The following is a 24935-nucleotide window of genomic DNA, read 5'->3' on the forward strand; positions in this document are numbered from 1 at the left end:
TGAATCTTTCCAAAAGTCAGACCAACTGCTGTTTACGCAACTCATTCCTCGACCATATTTGACACAAAATGGAGCATTGGTTGAATTAGAAAAGGAATATGGGCTGTTCTGAGTGGCTCTTCTACTTGGGACAGAAAAGTGAAGAGTGCACAGGGAAAGCTAACATTACCCATTCCTATCTTAGCACAAGAGGATGTCTGCTTTTGATTGGACAGGCAAGGTTAGAGGGATTGCCCCTCACTCTGTCCCTGTCCATAATGCACACTAGCAAACTTCCTGGACTGGCACTGGGGGACCGGTGAGCAGAGCATAGCTACAGGGTGGTGACAGGTCATCCCAACCCATCTTTTCAGAAGGGAATTAGGGCATGGAAGATGGTACGGTACAGGTGACGTCAGAAAGAGGCTTCACAGCCATCCACATCAGAAGTGGAGCTAAGGCCTTGCCTTAACACCAACCAAGCTGGTTCACATGAACCTCTCAGTAGTAGGAAAGCACAAATGCAACCGAAAAGGAACTGTTTTGACTTCGTGTGCAAAATTAAAGAAATGTGGGACAAGTGTTGAAACCAGCATGGCACTCAAAGCAGGTCTACACCGGGGAGGAAAGCTGAACTCCAGACATGTGAATAGCATAGCTGGAGTTGACATAACAGTTCAACTTACTGGGCATCCCCTCTGAGAGGGATCAATAGGAGAAATTCTCCAGTCAACTTCCCTCGCTTCTAGCGATCTGGTAGAATGCTGGAATTGACAAGACTGCAAGCAGCAGTTGTTTTAGTGCATCCCTACTACATGCATTAAATTGACTCCAGGAGACTGATCTCCAGAACATTGATGTACTGGTAAGTGTAGACAAACTATCAGTGATATGGGAAAAGCTCAGTTCAGGTGAAGGGAGGGTGATCCTCAGGGCAGAAGGTAGATATAGCAATGTTACAAAAAGCCACATCTTCATTAAATTAGATATGCTGGTTTATTCCAAAAGGGCTGACAGGTCAGACATGAAGTGCAAGAAGCTGCAATGAGAAATCATTAGGTTCCCTTTACAGGTGAGGCCTCAGGCCGATGCTATATTATTCACTCAAACCTCCTTTGTGAGCCTTCCATTTGCTCAGACTGCTAACCCTCATTAAATGCTTGTATGCATATGAAAAAAAATGCATCTGGCATGGCCACAGGGTGAATTAAGGGTCAATCTGCCTGAGGCTACAATTAAGACTTTAGTCTGTATGATTTGCAGATTAAAGGTTGTTATTACTCAGATAAAGCTCTGGTCATAAGTGATCCATATCACACCCAGCTTTTGAATGGTTTTGTCATTCTGGAATGGGATGTTATTTGTGTAATGTGTTTACCTCTGGCAGATTATTATTTGTACAACAGCTTCTGGTTCACTAAATGGGATACGGGTTAGGAGTAGGGCCAGATTAACTCTTCTGGGAGCCTGGGGCTGTTAGACTTTGTGAAGTCAAAAGTTAGAAGTTCAGAATACAGGAGGAGGCAGGTTGGCTGTGATTCTTGGCCAATGAGAGCTGCAGCTGCGGTACAGGAGGGGGAGCCTCCAGACAAAGGAAGCACATTTACCGAGCTTCCCAGAACTGGCAGCTCCAACTACTGGGTAGGGAGGAGGAAACAGCAGTACAATGAGCCACATCCCATCCCCAAACAGACAGGGACAGGATGCAAGGCTTCAGCCCAGGGTCTTAGGCTAAAGGGGCCCTGGAAAAAGATCTGCATTTTTGGCATCCTGGAGATCATTGCAGTGCCTCACTTACCCAGGGACCTGGACTCGGGTGATGTGTGAAGGGGCCCAAAGTGGCCTGTGACCCACCCCCCAAATGCCATGGGCAGGAGAGGCAGAGGCCCAGAGGACTAGTGAGGGGTTGGTGCCTGCCTGGTAGGTTACCCCAAAGGAGTAACATGGACCCACTCCCCCAGCTCCTGGCTATGTCACTTGAGGGATGGGTGAGCTCGTCCCCCTCTCCCCACAGTGGAAAGCACAGCAACACAGCTGGAAGCCAGGTGAGCAGAGTGAGTTAGGGCCATGTTGCTCAGCTTCCTCTGCCATCCAGTAAGCACAAGGGGCCTTAACCCTGACTGCTGGTGCCACATACCCCCCTAGTTCCCTAGGCCACATTTGGGGCGGAGACAAGGCGGGGAGCAGATGGACAGGCATTGTCCTGGTCCTTGCCTCTGTTAGGGCTGGCACAGGGAGGCATCACTTAGCTGGTACCCCTGTGTCCTTCCTCACCAGTCACCCCTGCCTGGGCTGCAGCCCTTAAATCCCCTCTCTGTCTTGCCCATGTCAGGTGTGTCCGACCAGCTGCTGGGAGCCTTTCAACAGATGTCAGAATATTTGGTGTTCCTTTTAACCATAAACGAAGAGACATAAGGCCACATGCAGGAATTGACATGCTTAGTATAGAATTAGACTCAGCAACAGGCGCTTCATGCATTGCTGGGGATTATTAGAGGGCTTACAGATACTGATTCAAGGAACTAAAAGCTGTTAAAAGCAGCAGACTCACTAAGAACAGCTCCACATAATCATAAGCCATCCATACTTGGCTATAAGGTGGTAATACCCAAAACAGGACATTCTGTGAAAACTTACTAGCTGCCACCTCAGGTGTTCAACAGCCTTCATTTATCATTGTAACCAACAAGCACAGAGGCCAGGGTAGAAAATTGAGGGGTGTTTTGAACGTGTTCAGTATAGTTCAGCAAGCCAACTGGAAATACGTGGATGCATATGGTGTCACAGATTTTACATTATCAAGAGAACTAATGTTTTCACAAGTGGCTTATGGTGTACGCTCATTTCAAGTCATACATTATTAGTTGCCAGTTAGCAAAGTCTACGCAGCTAATGCAGAGGTAATGGGCTTGTGTGTCGTGCCTGGTTATTAAATATTGTTTCATTGCAACACAAATTCTTGGTATTGATACTGATTGATACTTTGCCAACGCTCTGTCTCAATTTCAGAAGGCTGCCATTCAAAACTGGTGACCAGCACTCTATTGTTTCTGGAACCCTAGCTCCTGACAGCTGTAATGCTGACAGATCACTCCATTGGCTCAGACATCCCAAGTTTCAAAGAAGGTTTCACTGAACTCTAAGTTAGGAAAGGCATTCCCCAAAGATTGGCCCAGTGCCAAAAGCACCTGGTAGTGAAACATGTGGTGTCACTAGGACACCAAAGGTTGAAGCTATCCACCATAGTGGGTCGCCTTTGGGGCCAGTCAGTCTGACAGGATTTGCAGGATAATGTGGGGAGTTTTATGATGGAAACTCAGAGGAATTGGTCCAGGGTGAGAGAGGACACAGCATAAAAGTCAGGTACCACCACAGCCACTCAGACTTGGTTTTAGTTAAGGGCTTGCCTACACTTCGCCCTTATAAAAGGAGAGCAGTTTTATTTAAGGCTCCTGCCCTTTACACCAAAGAATGCCACAAATAGTGCAGAGTAGTTCCCGTGCCACAGGAGTACTCTGGAACTAGCTGATGTGCAGCTCATAACAGGGACTTGTGTTCCTATAGCAGAGATTCTCACAATAATAATAATATTACATAGAGATACACATCTCAGAACTGGAAGGGACCTTGGGAGGTCATTAAGTACAGCTCCCTGCCCTCTTTGGCAGGACAAAGCACCATCCCATAGATCAGGGCAGTGCACAGGACCAGGACAGTGTTAAAAGTATGCCGGGATGAATTATGTATCCAGTGAGAACTTGGACAGTGTGCTTGCTTCTCTACCTGTGTGAGGCGCGTGTGTGGGGGTGTTAGTTAATGGACAAAATACCAGTTGCTGTATAATCAGAAAAGGGTTCTTATCTGGGGCTCAGTCCAATAAATTTAGGATGTACTCCTTTTAGGATTGGTGTAATCACAGTGGGCATGGGTTTTGGATGTTTCCAGCTTCTGAATGCTGGAGATAGATGTTAGAGAGCTTATGTTCCCCTATCAAGCAGTCTGCAGAAGAAATAGGGAGCATATGATAAAATCTGTTTCTCATTTTTAGGGGACATCAGAATTGATGCATCTGTCTGTGTACAATCTGAGGCCATTTAACACTATACCAGACCTAACTGTTCTACGAGATGGGGGAGCTGTTGGCATTCCCTTTAATAGTAGAGTTAAAGCTGAAGCCTGCTGCTTCAAATACATTCATATGTCTATGTCTTTATTCCTCTGCACGTCTAGCCAATCACAGAATAGCAGCACCAAACCAGACATCACACACCTGTACACCAACAGTAGCAATGAAGAGATTTAAAGCATTTTGCACATATATTTTTAAGAAGTGAATTTTGAAGCAAAGAATCCCACATACTATTAATTTAAGGAAATACCTGGTGTATTAAATATGTAAAATATGTGGGATCAGGTCAGAGGGTATCAACTGGAAGAAAGCAATTTCTCTTATCAAGACACTAGCGTGCAATGAAGTATTTCTAAGGGATCAGTAAGGGGAAACATCTCTGCCTACTTCCCAATTACCATGATCTCTACTTTCTATTGCCATTCAAAGGTTCTGGAAATCAAATTACCAGGTTTTCTTCATAAGGCAGATGTGCAAGTTTGCATTCTAGCTTTTAAAGCTACATCTGTGTTTCCCATTACCCTGGCAAAAGAATGTGTGTTATAATTACCAAAGTTTCAGTTTCCTTCCAAAGATTCTTGCTACAAGTTTTGTTTGGCTCCACTCAGGATTCATAAGCATCTAATCCGGTTTTGACATCATTTAGCAACCCAATAGTGTTTCATTTTTCAGGTCTCCCTCTTGATTCTGGAAATGTATGCCAGGCACTTGACATATTTAAAGTCTATTCCAAGTATGACACACAAGTAGATAAAATATAAGATACATGCCCCCAGAGAAGAACCTAATTTCAAATCACAGGTTACAATGGAATCAGAATTAACAGACAGCATGTGTAGAAGGGCACAAATGAAAGGTCTTAAAATAACATAGTGCTTTGCAGTCAAAATGCAGTCTTATAGACCACTTTAGACATAATTCTTAAGATGAAAGAACAGTGCAAATTAATATATACAATACCTTGGTAACCACTGGTGCTAAAAACTGTTGCCAGACTCTGCAAAGCTTTTCCTATCTTCTGATATTCTTTGGGTAATGCTGAAGAAAACACAAATACCACTTTACATTTCCACTGAATTATACAGCATTTCTAGTACAAAGCCACTACTCAATATTAAGCATTTATTTTTGGGAAAAAAGTGTTCCACAAATCTTGTGTATGCTTTTTTTTTTTTTGAATATTTTTGTAAGTGCAACCATTTTAAATAAAAATATTTTGTCTTAAGTTAGTCCTTCTATAGTTAGCTCAAAAGAGATTTTTCACTTCCATACCTGAATAAAGTGGCCATTACAAACTTGGTTAAAAGTCTCCAAGTCACATCACTTATTTTAAAGTACACAAAGTGCACATATTGTACACACCAAATAAGGACCCCTCTATGTATATAAAATGAACTAAATATATGCATATTTGTGTGCATGTATCTCAACATCATGCACAGATGCACATATTCCCAACCCCCACCGCCCCTCCCACAAAACAAAAACTCTTATTTAGTTCCTCTCCTGTGCATATCCTCCTTCAGTAGAGGAATAGAGGGATGTATGTTTTTCTAAGAAAACCGTGCCATTGCACTTTGAGGAAAGAAGTGAAAAGATCACCCTTCATGTCCATGCTTGCACATGAAAAGCAACAAATGTTTAAGAAGCTCAATTCAGGTGAAATATCCTCCCCCGCACCGCGCCCCGCCCCCGAAGCTTGGAAGTATTTTTCCACTTCTGTGAAAGAACCAGAACATTTTACATTTAAATGAACCTCCAAACTGAGAAGGGCATCACCTTACTCCTAATTCATATTAATTCAATCTATACAAATGTATCCCAGAAGTACAATGAGATAAGTGAGCCATAGTTCCCTTTTAAAAACAGATATATTTCAGTGACATATCCTTGACCTGGAGTTAGTAATATGAAGGCATGTTTTGTACTAAGAAATCACATTAGCTGCAGTCATGTAGGTCTGTATAACATTCTTTAATTAAAAAAAAAAAAAAAAAGTCTTAAAAAGATGGTCACCAAGGTTCCCAAATTTAATACTTATAATAGGAACTAATAACTGTACACAATTTCAATGCTAACAACATGCATTTGTATGTGGATTACACAATTTGGTATTTGAAAATGTCTGCAGCCATCCATGCACAAATTATTTCTCCAATGAGGTCACAGCTGTGATTTATGGCCCACGTTCTACATTATAAACAGCATGCATAATTCACATAGTCTAGACCCACAGGCCTGAAGTAATCTCTAAAATGGATTTCTTTTTTTACCTGTATGATTTGTCCATTACAGGAAAAGAGACAGAAACCGAGAAGTTTCCTTTCCTTTCCCATTTTTTAAAATCATCTGTACTTAGGGAAGTGTATTGTGCGTCTAGAAAGAAAACTAAGTAGTTTTCATTTGCTTGACATTTTAGTACTCAGATGAAGGTAAATGCCTTTTGACACCATGCACTGGGGGTCTCTATTAGTATCCTTAAAAAACACCTTTGATAGAATTCTTGATAATACTTGCTTAATGCATCACATTTTTTTTTATTGTCATGGGCATTTCCTGTGTCTTGTGTACCATTTACAGCATTATGCCTCTGTGTGCCCCATCAATTCAGCACTCCGTCCTCAATTTTCTCCAGGGTGCCAGGGCATCACCATTCAGTTTTGAGATCTATGCAATCCTCGGCAATGTCAGTCAGCATTCATGACGAAGCGAGAGGTTGCTCCTACAGAGAAAGTTTTGTAGTTCCAGTACTTCCTTCTAACATCCTGTGTCATTTTGAAAGAATGTATTTTAAAAGGTCTAAAGGGATACCCAAGAACTTTTGGGTGAGCTGGCTTCAGGTAACTACGGGTCCCTAAACAGCAACTCCTGTGGTACTCCAAATCTGTAAGAATAGGTCTGTACTGCACTCAAGCAAAAACAGGAGATGGGGACTGCTAAGACAACAAAACAGGGCATGGCAAGAGAACCATGAATCTTCAGCCTCATGTCTTCTCACCTCCTCCAGCCAAGATGTGAAGGATGAGGAGAAAGAGAGGCAGGCAGCAGCTTGTGTGTTCTAGTTCCTGAACTCTAGGATGACTAGAGGTTCTTAAAGTGACAGCCACATATTTAAGCCCCCCTGCATGTTTCCCTACTTAAAAAAAGTGTGTGAGGGGGGGGTGCGCAAACTGGGTAAAACTGTCCCATATTCTCTGTCTCTCCTCTGCGATCAGCGCTGCTGGCTGGATCCTTGTTGGCCACCCCCTACTTACGGGCAGTGACTGGGGGTGGGGGGCAGGAAGAATATCCAGTGGCTGACAGTGGGAGTGAGCGTGCAAGGCTGGTGGTTAGACAAAGTGGCAGTGTGCAGAGCTGTCCATTCCTCCTGCTGGTCCATCAGTACAGTACCTGCTGCAAGCCCGTGCTGAGTCAGCAGACTCCCATCCCTCTTTGTAGCCAGCACTTGCTGCTTGCTGCAGTGGCTACTGAGTGTGGGCCAATAGTTGTGTCTCACCTCTGCTGCTCACCTGCTGGTTTTTTACATGCTTCCCCTCTCCTGGCTTCTCCCTGCTGTGGCCATTCCCTGATGTCCCCGAGGCGTTTTACATCCCCCTCCTGACACTGGGCCGAGAGCCTGGCTGGATCATTCAACTTACCAACATGCTGGCTAGCAGGCACCTTTCTCCTCCCCACTGCCTCTGGCTGGGCTGGCACCCAGGGAAAGTTCAAGACCCCAGGGTCTGCGGCAGGCCAGGAGGAGCCAAGGCACCTGCATGTGCCAAAACTCCACACAGTGACTGGCATGGAGAAGCTTCTCTGCCCCTCAGCTAGGCTCTGGAATGTTAGGGAGGAAGCTGTTTCTAGCCCGCTTTTGCCCTGACATTGATGGTCCCCAGGTAGGGGCATATAGCACCCTCGTCACGTGCTGCCCCTGCAAGGTCCTATTCCCAGGGAGCCTGGAGCCGCTCTGTCCATGAGACAGCCCCCTTGTTGAGCCACTTCTCTGGCCTTGTTCACTGAAGCTCCTGCAGTCAGATTCCCTAGACCCTGATGCTCAAACCATCCTTTGAGCTTAAACCTCTTCCTGCCTGTGCTGTAGCCAGATGAAAGCAAGGGGCTGAGTTATGTCAGTGGCCAGCAGCAGCTTGGAAGTGTTAGCTGCCTTTCTACACTGCAGGCAGTAAGGGACAATCTTCATATTAACAGTTTTTAATCTGGGAATAATCATTATTTAAAGCTCTAAAATGCTTATTACTACAGTTAATCTTATTGTACCCAAAAGACAACTACTCAATTTCTTATTTCCTACAAAAATATGGGGCAGGGACTTAATACTCCAGTATAAAACAATGTAATAAACTAAAAATGAGAGACCAGATGAGAAAGTGTTTTAATATTTATTAACACTAGTTATCACAACTGTGTCAGAGGTAGCCATGTTAGTCTGTATCTGCAACAACAAGGAGTTCTGTGGTACCTTAAAGACTAATGAATTTATTTGGGCATAAGATTTTGTGGGTAAAACCTACTTTGTCAGATACAACAGTTGTGGAATATAATTAATATTTTATCATTAAAGTGAAACTACAGTTAACAAAATGTCTATTATATCCCCAACAGTTGTATGAAGAAGGAACTTAGCATCAGCAGAATTCAGTAAGAAACAATATTTCCCTATGCTGAATACAGGGCACCTGGTAAGTTACTCATGCAAGGGCAATCAAAACTATGCAGTACAAACTTCCAAGTTATCAAGTTGACTGAGCCTCAATTAAAAAGAAATGTTGCACATCTGGAGTTTAAATTTATCTTTAACTCCCATACACCCTTCTCACACAGGGGATAGGGAAGACCGACTGACCTGATCCAACCCACCTTACCCCACTGCTCTCCACCCTCCATGCCTGGCTGGGCCCCTGGGATGGACCAACCTCTTCTGCAACTTGACCACAACATGGCAAGCATGGGTCACTGGGGATTGTGCACACAGCCCTGCTCTCTTCAGTTACGTCATTGACTCCCTTACTACATATACTGCACTGAGCAGAGGGGAGGAGGGCAGGACGTGGAGCACCCAATGTGGGGGACACATCTTGAAGAACCATCGTTACTGCATAAAGTGAGGGACTTCTTTCTTCTTTAAGTGCTGCCACTGTGGGTGCTCCATGGTAGGTGACTGTAGAGCAGTACCCCCTAATGGATGGTGAGTTTTGACTCAGTACAACTACTGAAGACAGTACTGCTTTAGCTACTGCCGTATCGTAGTCTGCATGGGACTGTATTGCATAGTGTGTCATGAACGTGTGGTTAGAGGACCACATGGCTGCATGCCATATGTTTTGTAATGGCACTCCCTTTAGGAAAGCTGTCTATGTCACTACTGATCTTGTAGAACCTGCTCTTGGAGTTGAAGGAAAAGTTTATTTTCAATAGAATAGCATTGCACTATGCTTGCAGATGAGAGTTTAGATATACATTGGGATCAAAAAGGCAATCCCGTTGAGCTTTCGGCAATGGCTAGAAATAGGCTAAGATTTTCGAAATGACCATGTCCTGTCTATGTAGAAGGATATCACCCTTCTGACATGTAGTATGTGCAATCTGGCATCTGTATGAGAGGCATGAGGTTTAGGGTAAAAGGTAGTGAAGACTATAGGTTCGTTGATGTAAAATTGGGAGCATACTTTTGGAAGAAAGGAGGGGTGGGATTGTAGAATTACTTTGTGTCTGTAGAAAACTGTAGATGATGGAGAATCAGTTAAGCAGCTATCAGCTGATGTTATAGCCACTAGAAACACAGTTTTCATTGTTAGCATGGCTAGTGAACGTGTTCATTGACTCAAATGGTGTTCCCATCAAGGTATGAAGGACAAGTTCCAACTCGGAAGTATAGGCTTATGTGGAAACATGTTTTGTAAGGCTTTGCAAAACCTCTTTACAACTGGATGAGTGAATACTGAGACACTTCCTACAGGTGGATGGAAGGCTTTAATCACTGCAAGGTGATTCGGAGTGAGGAAAGTGATAGGTGAGTATCTGTTAGGTGGAGAAAGTCAAGAATCGTATGCAGTGGGGCTTTTGTGGGTTGTATGCCCCTTTCAGAGCACCAGGATGAGAAGTGGTTCCACTTGAAGAGGTAAGTTTTGCATGTTGTTTCTCGTCTGCTTTGTACCGGCACATCTCTCACTTGTTGGGAGTTGTGGTGTACGTCTCCTGGAAGCCACACAGAAACCAAGCTGTCAGATGTAGGGTATGTAATCTGGGGTGAATAACAGAACCCTTGTTCTGAGAGAGTAGGTCCAGATTGCTGGGAAGCAGGTAAGGAGGACGAAGAGACAGATGAGAGATTAAGGGAAACCAGATCTAGCTGGGGCACACTGGAGCTCTGAGGATGATTTGTGCTCCACCTGTCTGGATTTTCCTGAGGACTCAGATAAGAGAAATGGGTGGAAAGGCATACATGAGGCTAATATTCCAGGAGAGGAGGAAGGCATCCCCCCGAGATTTGTGGGCTTTACCTGCTCTTGAATAATACTGGCTGTATTTGGAATTTTGCAATGCTGTAAAGAGATCTATAGCTGGGTGACCCCACATCTCAAAGAGGTGTCGGATCACTTCATGATAGAGCTCCCATTTGTGGTTTAGGGAGAAATGACAACTGAGGGAGCCTGCAAGTGTATTGTTCATGCCTAGCAGGTATGATACTGTGAGGACAATGTTGTGCACAGTACACCAGTTCCATAATTTTATGGCCTCTGCACAAAGTTATTGTGATTGGGCCCCACCCTGATGATTATATAAAACATTGTCATGGTACTGTCCTTAAGGACGCGGATGGTCTTGTCTTGAATATGTGGGAGAAAGTGCTTGCAAGCTTTGAAAACAGCATGTTGGAGAAGACTGATATGTAACCTCTGCTGTTCCTTGGTCCATTGACCTTTGACATAATACTGCTGAAAATGTGCTCACCAGCCGAGAAGGCATGCATCTGTTGTAATTTGATGGGTGGCTGAGTATGATGAATGGGACCCCTACCAGAATGTTTTGTTCTTGGGTCCACCAGCGTGGAGACTTGATTACCTTCCGAGGTATCATCACCTGTCTGTTTATGTGATGTCCAGTGGAGGTGTGTACTGATGCCAGCCAATACTGAAGGGAACAAAAATGTAGACAAGCACTGGGACAATAGAAGTAGTGGTCGCCCTGTGGGCAAGGAGACGAATGTACAGACAGGAACCATAGGGCTGATAGTAAGTTGTGATATAAAGCTCCTTATAACTTCATAGCATTGTGTCAGGAGAGAAGCATGAGTGGTTGCGGATTCAAGTGGCGCTCCTATGAAGTTGATGTGTGGGGTAGGTTCCAGGGTTGATCTGGCGATGTTGAGGAGGAACCCTAGAGGAACCCATCTTGTGGATTGTACCATTGCTCTTGTGGTATCTTATGAAGGGCCTCAAAAGGAGGCAATCATCGAAATATAGGAATACAGTGATACCTTCCCATCTAGGGTGCATGGCTGCTGGTGCAAGAATTTTGGGGAATACCCTCGGGGCAGTTGAAAGCCCAAAGGGAAGGACTCTGTATGGATAATATTGTGACCCTAGGGCGAAGCACAAGAGATGCCTGTGAGCAAGGTGAATGGTGACATGGAAGTAAGCATCTTGAAGATCAACGGCTGTGAACCAGTCCCCCTCATCCAGTGCAGGGATTATAGAAGAGTGTGTAGTCGTCTTCAAATGTTGTTTGCAAATGTATTTGGTTCTGCTGTGGTAGATCTAGGAAAGGTCTCCAATCCAGTTGTCTTTTCTGTTAGGAAGTAGTACAAATAAAATCCTCTCCCTTGATGTTGTTTCAAAAATTGTTTTATGTCTCTGATTTCTAAGAGGCACTGTACTTCAAGACACAGTAAGTTCTCATGGGAAGGGTCCCTGGAGGGGATGTTGAGGGAGAGAGAGTAGAAGGATAGTATATCCCTGAGCAACAATGTCTAAAATGCATCTGTCTGGTTATTAATCCCCACTGGTGGTAGAACAGGCATAGGCAGTGGTGCAATATTAGGGAGCTGCGTGCTGGAGAGACTGGGAGGTTCAGGTGAGCCTTTGACCAAAACTTCAAACCTGCTTTTTGGAGGCAGGTGGACAAAATATTTTTTTAATTGGCCCATTTATTCAGCCACAGCCAGATTTCACCTGACTTCATTTGCTGCTTCCATTATCACTTCATCGAACGGTAAAGCCACCCAGGCAGTGGCAGGTGGTTGTAAAATTTTTAGAAGCTTATATTGTTTCCCTGGCAGTTCTATTAGGGTGATCTCCTGGCTAACTGCCACTTTTTTGAAAAGGTCCTGAAACTGTTTTAGGTCATCAGGAGAAAAATGGCCCAGGGGTGTGACTGCTTCTCTCTGAAACAACACAGATTCAGCCGCTGGGGAGCTCGGAGGCAGCTGTGACTCGAGATCAGCTGGCATGGGAAGTATCATGCACTTCTCCCACTTTTTCATGGTGTGCGGAGATGGACAATACAGGAGATGGAGGTGATGTGTTACAGTAGAGGGTGCTCTCGAGTGATCCTTAATGGGACTGCTGTACTGACAGGGTGATCAATGCGATCGAGGTCTAGAATAGTAAGACTCGTGTGGGTAGTGATGATGATGATGATGATGATCTGAATAGTAGTGCAAAGCATGAGCTGCACCCAGAGATGAGTGCTGTGACCAGAATACACTTCTGCATTCATAATATCTATTAGCCCTAGGAGAGTGTGGTGATTTGAGGGCTTCTGGAAATTGACTAACCACTCTGGGTGAACGAGATTGGTATGAACTGCAGAGTAGTGAGGGTGACGTAATTGCTAATACCTCGGTGCCTTAAAATAAGAATGGTAACCGCTCGCATTTTCCATAGGGTGGTAGAATGGTATAGGGGCTGGCGAGTGATACCTCTGTGCCAGTGACCTTGTCAAAGAGCGCAGCCTGTGGTTCGGCGAAGAAACTCTTAATTTTCAGGCTACCCTTTTGCCGTGCCGTTAACTGTTAACTACAACCTATACTTTTCTGTGTAACAGGGCTGAGGAAGGAAAGAGAGAGATGAACTCCCTCTGTGGCCAAGGGTGGAACTAAGGAGAGCAGGGCTCTGTGCACGATCCCCAGTGGTCCAAATGGCGCACGCTGCAGCGTCACTGAGTGCTGCTAAGAAACATCATGCTGTGATACTGGGCAAGACGAACACCTACTGTGTAGCACCCACTGGGACAGCACTCAGAGAAGAAGCAGTTATGACTGAGAATATTTATCAGTTGTTTAAGTAAAAACTAAATATAGGAATGTTGCAATTATTCCCCAAACAGCTGTTAAGTCAAGAAATTTCATTAAGATTTAGTAACACTGGGAAGGAGGAAAAAGGGGAAAAAGGAAAAAAAATTGATGTGTTATTAAGGTGCTGTCTTTTTTAGCACTGTACATCTTACTGGTAATTTTCAGTAGATGGTTTCATCACAACCTCAGGTGTCCTCAAATTCCACAGATTTAAATATATTTCAGATTTAAATAATAAATATGGAAAATATCTAACAATTAATAGAAGAGCAAGGCAGACAGAACTTAAGCTTGCAAAACGTTCAAATGATACTTACGTCCAGTACAACGCTTCCAGTGTTCTTGTCCCACTGTCAGCAGCTCTTTAACTCCATCATCCATGGATTTGGTGAATCTGCCGACTGCATCACATTTCTGTTCTCTGTGGAAGAAAAGCAATGTAATTACACTCAGCAGATACTGGAATTGTTCCAATTTGCTACTGTTGGCATTTAAACTTGATGCAATGAATAACGAAAGCAAGAGTGAGTTTGAAGGCGATGGATAAGATCTGGAAAAGCAAAGCAATTAGCTTAAGAACGAAGCTGGGCGTCTTGAAAATGTGTGTATTCAGCAGCATGTTGTACAGATGTGAGACATGGGTGATAACGAAATATTCGAAAAGAGAATACTGGCGTTTGAAAGGAGTTGTTATAGAAAGATTCTGAGAATAGGATGGATGCAGAAGGTCACCAATGAGGAATTATATAGGAAGATACAGCCGAAAGAGAACCTGCTGCAGAAGGTTATAAAACGGAAGTTACAACTATTTGGACATATTTGCAGAATGAACAATAAACAAAAATCAAGACCCTCATATTTGGCATAATGGATGGTTCGAATAGGAGAGGCAGACCCCATGGAGAACGGATAGATAATGTAGTAGACTGGTGTGGAGCTAGTCTACAGAAACTAAGCCACTCTGCACTGGATAGGGACAGATGGAAGGAAATAGTGAGAGAGGCATCAGACACCAATGGTCACTGAGCCCACGGTTATTGATGATGATGATGATGATGATGATGAATGGACTTATAACAATATGACTATTACTAATGATAGCTTTTACAATGCCCAAGAGAGTATTATGTCACAGAACTAGTAAAAGACTGAGCTGAAATCCTGGCCACACTAAAGTAATTGGCAATTTTGCCATTGACTTCACTGAGGTCACTGTTTCACTCCAGTTCCTTAGCCTGATGCTTCGTACTGTTCCTTATACTTTCCAGCCTTTAACAGAACTCTACAACTGGATTAGCATTCTTGCTCTGGACTGTTATCTTGGATAAGGGCAAGATTTACATAGCTAGTCCAGAACATTATTCTCTATGGCAGTCTCACACAAAGGATATACGATCGTTGCTCTGGTGCATTTTGGATTTCATGAAGAAAATACACCCCAGTGCACTATGTACGTATTTTTAATAATATAAATGTGAAAATATTAAAATGACAACAGAAGTCTGATTTCTTACAGTGAGGGTACACACACACAAACGACTGTTGTATTCTATACTCATGGGCTGTGTCTACACAACAAAATTATCTTGAAATAACAGCAGTTATTTTGAAATAACTTTGGCAGCATCCAAATGATGCACTCGCAATTTCAAAATAAATTCAAAATAGCAGATGCATTATTCCAGTTCCAGTAAACCTCATTACAAGACCACCACCTATTTCAAAATTGTTATTTTGCAATAAGTGCTATGAAGACATGGAACAGTGCTATTTTGCAATAAGCCATAATGAACTCCCACGGCACTAGTTTGAAATAACTGGGTGCTATTTCAAAATGCATTTTGTATGTGGATGCTTTATTTTGAAATAGTGCTGCCATGTAGACAGAGCCATAGAAACCAGTTTACAAAGGGTGAAACCAATATGAAAATGAATGTCAAAACCAGACTACCTCTTCAAGGAGAACACAAATCTAAATATGCAGTCTAACTCAAAGATGGTTGAACTATTAAGGACAAAGAGCTGTTGATGTCTCATGGAAAAAAATGTAAATATTTTGAGCTCAAGAACAATTCTGTAGTGATCTCAATTTATGTATTTCTCTTTCACTTTACTAAGGGTATTTGCATTAAAACCTTAATACTTATTTATACAGTATTGCACAGGCAGAAATGCAGTAAGTAATTTACTGAGTAGATCTATAAACATCCTAACATTTTTGTTATTTTTTTTCCCCAACTCTATCACATTTTATGTAGTGTCCACAAGACCATTTCTGATGTAGGTATTGGCAACTATTTTACTGAGAGCAAAATCACTGCATAGGTCAGTGGAAGAGCTGAGACTAGACCCCAAATAGGTTCCTAAACCCCAACTTTGTCTTTAGGTTACCAGATACTTTTCTCTGAAAGCAGAACCTCATTTTCCAAGAAATGCCAATCTTTTGTTTTTGGACTATCACAACTTCTATCTGGGGAAGTATCTGTAACTTTAAACAGGAAAATCAACAGACACAGCTGAACTCTTAAAAGGCCAAGGTCTTATTTTCATGCCAAGTCCAATACGCTAAAGACTGCAACAACAACAAAGCCCACATTTCAAAAAAAGTTGCCATGTTTATGTGCTGTCCAATTAACTATAATAGAGCTACATACCAGAATGAAGCAATGAACCATTTAAAGTCACTGTTTTGAGAAAGAGACCACATGTTCTTCGGCTCTTCAGTGGAAGGTGATCTAAATGATTTGACCATTTACTGCAAAGACTGACTTAGAGGCTGTGGCCACACTGGCCCCCTGCTTTCTGAAGGGGCATGTTAATGAGGGATTTTGGAAGATGCTGCATATTCATGGCAGCGCCTCATTAGCAACTCGTTAGCATAATGGCATCTGTGCATGATTCGAAAGTGCCACTTTCGGAACGATGACGCCCATGTAGCCAGGGGCCTTTCTAAAGGACCACCTGACTTGGAAAGCCCCTTCCTCCTATTTGGTTTTAGGAAGAAGGGGCTTTCAAAGCTGGGGGGCTCCTTTGAAGGGCCCCAGTCTACACAGGCAGCATTACAAAAGTGGCACTTTTGAATCGTGCACAGATGCCATTATGCTAATGAGGCACTGCATATTCATGGCAGTGCCTCATTGGCATCTTCCACAAATTTGCAGAGGTCGCGACCAAATTTTAAAGTAAGATAACTTCATGAGAAAGCTACCGTCTTCAGTTTCACTTCAATGACCTACTGCTGAAAGTGCTCCAATGCCATTAGTATGTATACTCATGCAATCTTAAGATTTGTAATATGGACAGTTCAGTAGCCTGGGATACCATTTTGTAATATATGATTGCTGACATGTAGTATCAGTGCAAGATAAGGGAATGCCACCTTACATTTCTATCATGTCCATGTCAGGAGCATCAGGTTCCATAGTAGAAAAGATCATAACTCCCACAATCTCATCTTTTTCTGCCTTCCTCTTCCCAGTTTTCCATTCCTTGAAAAAAAGAACAATGGGACATACTGTGCAATAAGATAATCACCATTTACTCATAACATATATCCTATGCAATGAACGCAACTTAGAAGGTCAGCGTATCAAATTTAAAAAAAAAATCATTTCATTTTCTTTGTCATTGCACTAATCTGACACATTGCATAATTTATGGTGCAATACATAAATATATACACAACATTGAAACTACTATTCATATAACCAAATTACAAAATAAATTATGTATCAGAATTGTTACATTTTAAAAATTTGGTCCATTTTATAAGAAACCTCTTTGGATTATCATCCAATTGATTAAAGAATCAAGCAACTTAAATTTTTTTGCTATAATCTTCCCAGGTATCTGCTTAAAAGCAGCTACAGAAAGAGGAAACATGGCAACTGCCATACTGAAATTTGTAGAGAGAATTTTATATTTTCACTGGTCACAAGGATGCCAATAGCCAGTCATTCAGTTTTTCGAACCAGGCACTGGTAATAAGCTAGGACGACAATTGCATGACTGGATAAATGTACACACTACACATGCACTCCATTTTGGCTTTATTGCTCATCAATATGTCAAACAAAAAGATCTTTCAAACAAGGCTGCCAGTTATGCAAGCTTAGCAGTCAACATATAACCAGACTGGAATAGTTTTGGAGCTCAGCAAATGGGCTGTCCTCAAGAGAAAATGAAACAAAGCGACTAGGAACAAGAAAACCGAAGACTATGTTCTAGGTATACTTGGTCCAATCTCTGCGCCAGGAGCTGGACCAAATGGCCTCTCAAGCTCCATTCAAGCTCTACATTTCTAGTAGTCTACTTTCAGGCAAACCTGTGGCATGACCTTGTTACCACCAGCTTCAATAAGGGAAAGGGCAGGATCAGCCCCTTTCCCTCTCCTTTTATTGCAGTATTAGAACCATATACCTCTAAACTCTACTGTAAAAATCAATTGTTTCTGGCAGCAGAACTGCACATATCATCACTAGGACTTCACTGACAAGTCAACCAACAAAAAAAATAAATAAATAAATCCAGCAGCGTCAGATCTGGTCAAACTACACGAACATAAAAATCTTTGGAAATAAACTTAGTGTATTTTTTTTTTAAAAAAAAAAAAGCAAAACTCCCTAGTGTTGTCCATTTCTCACCCATTTTTAGGCAACCGCTAATAGAGTTTCTCTCATTCTATTTTTTCTCTTCCAGAAATATTGCTAACTGGATACACAATGCGTGAGAGGAGTAAAGGAGGGAGAATTAGAAACTGTTGTTCTGTTAATTATGAAAAAAAAAATGCATCTATTAGGACAGATGGCAAGATAATTCCATTAAGCAAATCCACTGGGAAGCAGAAATCGAAGTTTTCTTTATGTATAGGCTACAAAATTTAACACTCCTCTCCTATGTGAAGTAGGCTAACCAGTCCCAATCCATTTCTTTTATCTCTTTTCTGACTGTAACAAGGCTGAATGTTTTTTCCTACCTTCTCATCCCGGAAATTGAGGAACTGCTGAAAAACTTCACTTTCTGAAACAACCGGGTGACGACACATCCTGGTCATCCAACCCTGCAGCCTCTCCATACGCATTTTGATAAATTCTTCTTCAAAGCGCCCTGCAATATACTAAACAATTACTACTATAGTTCCATTTTAGCAGCATCCATAATCATTCTTTAAAATAAAATCCAAGTCTTTTCAACTAAATGTGGTGGATAATGAAATGGCTACTTTTGTGTAATTTCTGTATCATAGATTAGAAGAACTAAAAAGTAATGGATACTAATTACTGGGAAGCAGGATTGTTATTTTTAAATAATGTCCAGGACACATTTTACAGAATTCCCTTGTTTTGTCTTCCCCCGCCCACCCCCAAAATCAGACAATGGCACATTTTCTATTTTCCAGTGAATATAGTTAATTAGTTGACCCAAGACACAGAATTTGCAGGGATAGATACCAATTTCTGAAGAAACTGTAAAAGCAAAATGGAGTACCATTTATTTGTTAAATAAGGTATTAGATCATGTTTATAATGCTTTTTAAAAGGCTCAAACACCTGCTAAGTTCATAGATGGGAAACAGATGCACAAAGAAAACACCACCATATAAATACCCCTTCATTCCCTCAAAATTTATAAATATTGTAACCATCAACATACCAAGTTTTTTTCTCCCACAAACTGGAAAAAGATCAAGCTAAATGAATAGCAAAGTTTGGGAGGTATGAGAAACCAGCTTTTTGTAACTCCAGAGTTTTAGCACATACCTACTTTTAAAATGTAATAGTTTCCATGGTACCTGACAAAACACTATTTATTAAGAGTAATTTTCCATCATTGTATACGGATTTTTTTTTTTTTTTTTGTTAAAAATCAGGAAAAAACCCTGTCATTCATTTCATGAGTCCTACATAGTAGAGTGAACAGTATATGTCTGAAAATAAGGCATTGTTACACACACTAACCTCTCTAACCCTCACAGCAATATAGATGACCATCCTTGAAGGAGTACAACTTACATATTTATTTTAAACAACTGACAGTTGCTATGGCAGCAGCTTAAAAACCCACAGAAAACTGAAGTGGAGAGAAACAAACAAGGAGAGGAGCTGGTAATAGTAGCTGTTACATATGTACAGAAGTACTGAAAACATATATTAAATTAACAGAATAATTTACGACTGAAGGAAAAAGAAAATATATTGTATAACTCCCTTTGTCATCCAGCTGCATTAAAGCTGCACAAGTGTCAATGTAAGGAGACATGAACAGCAACCTATTTGGAATCTTTGTAAATCAGATCAGTATCACCACAACAACAACAACTAGGGAAACTATGATCCTTGTTATAGTTCTGGTCTAAACAAAAGACAGTCAGCTGGCACAGTAGCAGGCTTTCCACAGAATAGTGTCTCAAATAGCATTTTTTGTCCAGCCGTCTTCTGAAAGAAGGCTCCTCAGCACACTCAAAAGATATCTACCATTCTAAAAGAAAGAATTATTTAAAATAATTTCTAAGGGAAATAAATGCCCTTTCTTGGCACATATCAAGAAAGTCACCCTTGCTTACAGAATACCAAAGACAACAGGTCAACTGAGATGCCAGATTCTATTTGAGTTGTTCATGATCCAGCAGTAGTGAAAGAGACACACATTAGGTCTTCTGGTTTCTTTTTATTTATTTATTTGCATGTGTTTAAATAAAAATGCTGGTGGAATTCTAAGCATAACACTAGCTAAGCAAAGAAAATCACTTCCTCCCTTTTCAGTTTCCTCGGCATTTATCCCAACACTTGCATCAATGCTCAATTTTCTTCACACACAGAGGGGGTGTTGCATTTTCAGTGGTACATCGAGCCACATGGTTGGCTGACTGCCTGCCTGTTTGTGTGTTTTTCTTTCCAATTTGTTGCCTTTTTTAAGAAGGTTGTGTAAAAGTACCACCAGCAAAAAAAAAAAAAAAGAGAGAAAGAAAGCAGCAGCAGCAAGCTATAAACAAATTACACATTGTTTTCTTCCACCATAGGTATCCACTTGCCATTAAATGCACAATTCACTGCACTTGTTACCGCACATTCCTAGATAATGTGTCACAGAACTTAAACAAAACAGTTTCTGAGATTACACATGACTGTGAGGACTGAGCCACTGAGACCACTCAAGGTCCAATCAAATATCCACTGAAATCAAGGCTCCCATTGACTTCAAAGGGGTGCATGTTATTGTTTTAGCAGTCCTGTTCAGGGCAGCAGGTTACATAAACAGAAAACACTTGTCATGTGACTTTTTTCATTAAGTGTAAAATCAACTATCAATAAAATCTTGAGGTAACAATTTATGAACAGGAAGCAACAGTATACCCTGTGGCTGTGTCTCCTTCCTCTCTTCCCCACAAATTTTCCTTTTCTTATTCTTTTCCAATTGAAAAGGCTCCCATGTCCAGTGTTCCCTGTAAGCTGAGAGGTAAGGCGGCCATCCAGGAGAGAGTCAGGTGCCGCCCAGCTGATCAGCAGAGTGTCCACAGTAAGCAGCATAAGTTTCTATTGGTGGTGCACATGCACATAGGCTTTGGTCCACATAAAATTTATTCCACCCATCGATGGGGGAAAAAAAACAGAGGGAACACTGCCCATGTCACAATGATGACCTTTTTGAACAAATGAAACGAAAGCTCTCTTGGAGCCATTCCCAAAACTGCACAAGAGGCTGTTTCAGAATGATGAGACCTTTTCCACTACTGGAACTAATGCATTCTCTCCATCCTGTTTAGTTTTCCAGCCCAGTAGCAAAAGGACCAATTTTAAGTTTTGAACAGATACTGACATACCCTGAGTCAGACTATTATTATTATTAGATCAACGTGCCCAAAAGACGAATAATTCCGACCACTGAAAATGTGTCATCTTTTCAAAGCTACTGAGTAATAAGCAGAATATTAGGTGAGGTTTTTGTTTTGTTTTGTTTTTTTTAAATTTTGAGTTCACAGCTGAAATCATTTACCTGTGACTTGCTTGTCAGGAAGAGATGGAATTGGAATGGCAAATCCAAATTTAACCAGGAGACGCTCATATAACCAATCAAAGTGTTTATATCTGTGGTTGACAGATCTATTAGTGTTCTGTGGAACAGGCAAAACAAAATACTTTACTTTTGATAGCTCGCTTTAAAAAATTAAAGTCACCAACAAAAGGTTAATGTGACTAACTAGGCTGAGTAAAGCTTTAGCACAGTCTCAAAATACGTGCCCTGAGGCAAGAGTGATGGAAACATTAACTATCCTTAAAGACCACAGTCGCCCTTTCGGAAAGTGTAACTTTTCCCTCAGCTATTTGCTGGTATTTACTGCCATAACTCCCCTTCCCAATTTTACACACAGAATGGAAGTCCTGCGTCACGCATACTTACAGTACATAAATAAGAAACAGTCCAGTGGCACCTTAGAGGCTAACAAATTTATTAGGTTATGAACTTTTGTGGGTAACAGCCACTTCCTCAGGTGAATGAAGTGGGGTGGCGGGGGGGGGAGAAAAAAACCTAGGGTTTCACTCCATTCATGTAAGAAGTGGGATTTAGCCACAAAAGCTATTTGTTAGTCTGCAAAGGTGCCACAGGATTGCTTGTTTTTTTTGTGAATGTAGCTACCCCTCTGAGGCTACTTACAGTACATGTTAGCTGATATTCAATGTAGCTCTTCAAGCCATACATTTTGGAACCTTTTTTGGGATCTGCTACCACACAGTCAAATGTAGAGGTAGGATAAACCCACATAGGGCCATAATCTCCAACCTGCAAGAAGTTACAAAAAATATTAATTTTAGTAAAGAGACCATCCTTAACAAGAAAGCAACTAAAACTTGTGTTGGACACTCTAAGCCTTCAGGGTTTACACTGATATTTGAGGGTGATCAGCAGCTGGCTGCAGGCATTTTGACGGCCATTTGAAGCATGGTCCTTCGACCCTAGCAGAGACGGCTACTGCTCATTTATGCAAAAAAGTGGAGGTACATAATGTAACTGAAACGGCTTTTAGCAATATTGTTAAAAATTTTGACTGGCATAAGCTTTTTTTTTTGTAACAATTTATCTGTATTAAAATAGCTGATAATGAACAAAAGGCTAGTATTGGAAGATGCTGCCCTTGATGACTTCACCAAAAATGCTCAAATCTCTCTCCACTGAGTAGTCTGCAGGTCTTTTGATCCTCTAAACTATTAAAGTATTCCCGCTATATTTGATGGGATTACTTGCACACGTGAGGGTTTGCCGAATGGCCTTTGTTATACCTTTATGTTAGGCTCATTACAAACCACACCGCCAAGCAGAATACATTGTAAGCAGCATTACAAGGATACTGGAATTAATACAGTCAAAGCAGCAAGGAATTAAGAGCCTGATCCTGAGAACAGCTGCTGAGCATCTGCAACTCTCGTGAAACTCAAAGAGAGTGTCCACACACAAAAAAGTGGATCAGAAGGGTGATCTGCTCTTTTGAAAGATAGCTTCCACATAGCCCCCACTCTTTTGAAAGAACGGGCCAGGGATAGAAAAATCAGGCGCCAGGAGGACTGCTCTATTGAGAAATAAGAAGCTTTCAAAAAAAAAGGCACTCTTCCTGAAATGGGAGTGAAAGAGTCCGTTTTAAAGGAGTGCCGCATTCTTTCGATTTAATTTTGAAAGTATGCTTTTTGTGTGCAGGTGTTCCACTGGATATTTCGAAAGAGCCTCTTCTTCTGAAAAATATTTTAAAGTAACTTACTACTGTAGACGCAGCCAAAGGGAGTTAATTTGGACACTGCAATGGATAAGGAGACACACAAGGGATGAATTTTAAGCAACAGCCGCAAGGGAGGGGCACGACCTGTTTTGTCACATATTCTCACATACCAGCGTAGGCTCTCCTCAACCTACCCACAGCAGAGTCCTACCACCACCTCTAATATTAAGCAGAGGGGATATTAAAAGCGGGAGGACCTCAGCCCACAGTGTCTCCCTGTATCCCATGGTCATAAGACCTGTCAGCTAAATCCCAGATCTGCTACATCTTCTATTTAGCCTTTTAACTGCACTGAAAACTAGATGCAAACTACAGCACACTAATGCCTACTAAATAGTGCCTCAAATTAAACAAACCCTACTCCTAATTAACATAGTTGTGCCCCAGGACGCTGCAGGTAAGGCAAAAAACTCCAAAGACATAAGGCTTTTTGCCCTCTTTGGAAATAAAAATTTCCTTTCTGATCCCATAACACAGAAACAGTCAGACCCACAGCATCTACAAAGTTACAGGTAAGGGGTCAGGGGATGGGCTACAGGAACAGAGTAAGAGGAAGCCCCACATGGACCAGACTAAGGTTTAAACTAATGAAAAGTAAGGGCGAGGAACCAATCAGCACCCTTCCTCCCTTCAGATGGGTAATAAATAGCTGGATTCTCTAGAGGAAAAGGGAACACCCCTGTATTTGCCCAATGCGCGCTCTTCTTCCCATTCAGTTAGGGCTTTCCCAAACACCACTGGTCCCATCAATTTTCTACCCCTTGAGGCAGGTGTGTGGCATCTGAGATTCTCAGCACCAGGCAGGAGCAGGCCCTAACTGCATAGTCTCCCCAAATTAAAATAACCTATTAAAAACCAGTGTCAATGGTACATGAGATATTAGGTTACCAAACTAAACTTTTATTTATACATTGGTACTCATCTCCCTGAGCAGTTCTCTTTTAGCCTCAACATGTCTTAAAAAATAATTCGGATGAGGAAAAAAACAACTTACAATTATGGGAATTTTCTCTTTAGGTTTTACTAGCTGCTTTGCCAACAGATACTGTTCCATTCCAGGTTTTGCAAATCCAGGGAATCTAATCAAAGAAATAAAGCGACTGAATTCCTTTTTCATAATTCCTTCTTTGACAGGTTCACAGTTTCCGGCCATGTTTTTAAAAATTCATTATTCCTGATGGGCTAAGGAGAAGTGATAGTCTGATTATGCTAAATGAAATATGTGCTAATCACAGATTACTTTGATGGCTAATTATTCATTTAAAAAAATGGTAAAGCTTCAGCTATTGAGTAATCATTTGTATTATTCATCAAAGGACTGGATACTAAGCTGGATTCTGATTGGCTGAACTGCACAATAGTTCTGGTACTCAAAGCCAATCAGAAGAAGTATGACAGTGAAATAGCTTGCAGCAACTGCCATTCTATTACATCATCAGCTAAAATGATTTGAGTTAACATCAGTTTCATCTGACAAAGGGAGAAAATAAATAACTAGCAGTAGCTCTCTGGATGCGTGATGTTTATCCACTAACCAGAATCAATAAGTAAAGTTTACATTACAAAACACAACCAATTTGCTCAGTCTTTCAACGAAATGACTGTCTCAAAAGAAGCTGATCCTTGAAGTGCTGCCAAGCAGCTGCTGTTTGCATGGAACAACAACATGAGTGAAATGTGACTTAAATTCACAAATAAGTGTATCATGCCCCTGAATAGGGGGCTTTGTTGGTTAGGGTGGATTTCTAAATAGGTTGTTGTAAACA

The 24935-nt window shown here is 41.6% G+C and overlaps 1 protein-coding gene across 3 annotated transcripts in view; it reads right to left on the reverse strand.

Moving 5' to 3' along the window:
* The window catches only part of SNX9 (sorting nexin 9), a 99263-nt gene that overhangs the window by 13978 nt on the left and 60350 nt on the right, over nucleotides 1-24935 (reverse strand). For all 3 annotated transcript variants that reach the window (XM_074990308.1, XM_074990309.1, XM_074990310.1), the window contains exons 7-13: nucleotides 24164-24248; nucleotides 22056-22181; nucleotides 21396-21513; nucleotides 18379-18509; nucleotides 16788-16891; nucleotides 13721-13824; nucleotides 5069-5146 (exon numbers count right to left, since the gene is read on the reverse strand). In XM_074990308.1, the coding sequence (XP_074846409.1) occupies nucleotides 5069-5146; nucleotides 13721-13824; nucleotides 16788-16891; nucleotides 18379-18509; nucleotides 21396-21513; nucleotides 22056-22181; nucleotides 24164-24248 (746 nt within the window). The remainder of the gene's footprint in view (nucleotides 1-5068; nucleotides 5147-13720; nucleotides 13825-16787; nucleotides 16892-18378; nucleotides 18510-21395; nucleotides 21514-22055; nucleotides 22182-24163; nucleotides 24249-24935) is intronic.

This window comes from Carettochelys insculpta, chromosome 3 (genome assembly GCF_033958435.1).
Source record: "Carettochelys insculpta isolate YL-2023 chromosome 3, ASM3395843v1, whole genome shotgun sequence".
Classification (NCBI taxonomy): domain Eukaryota; kingdom Metazoa; phylum Chordata; order Testudines; family Carettochelyidae; genus Carettochelys; species Carettochelys insculpta.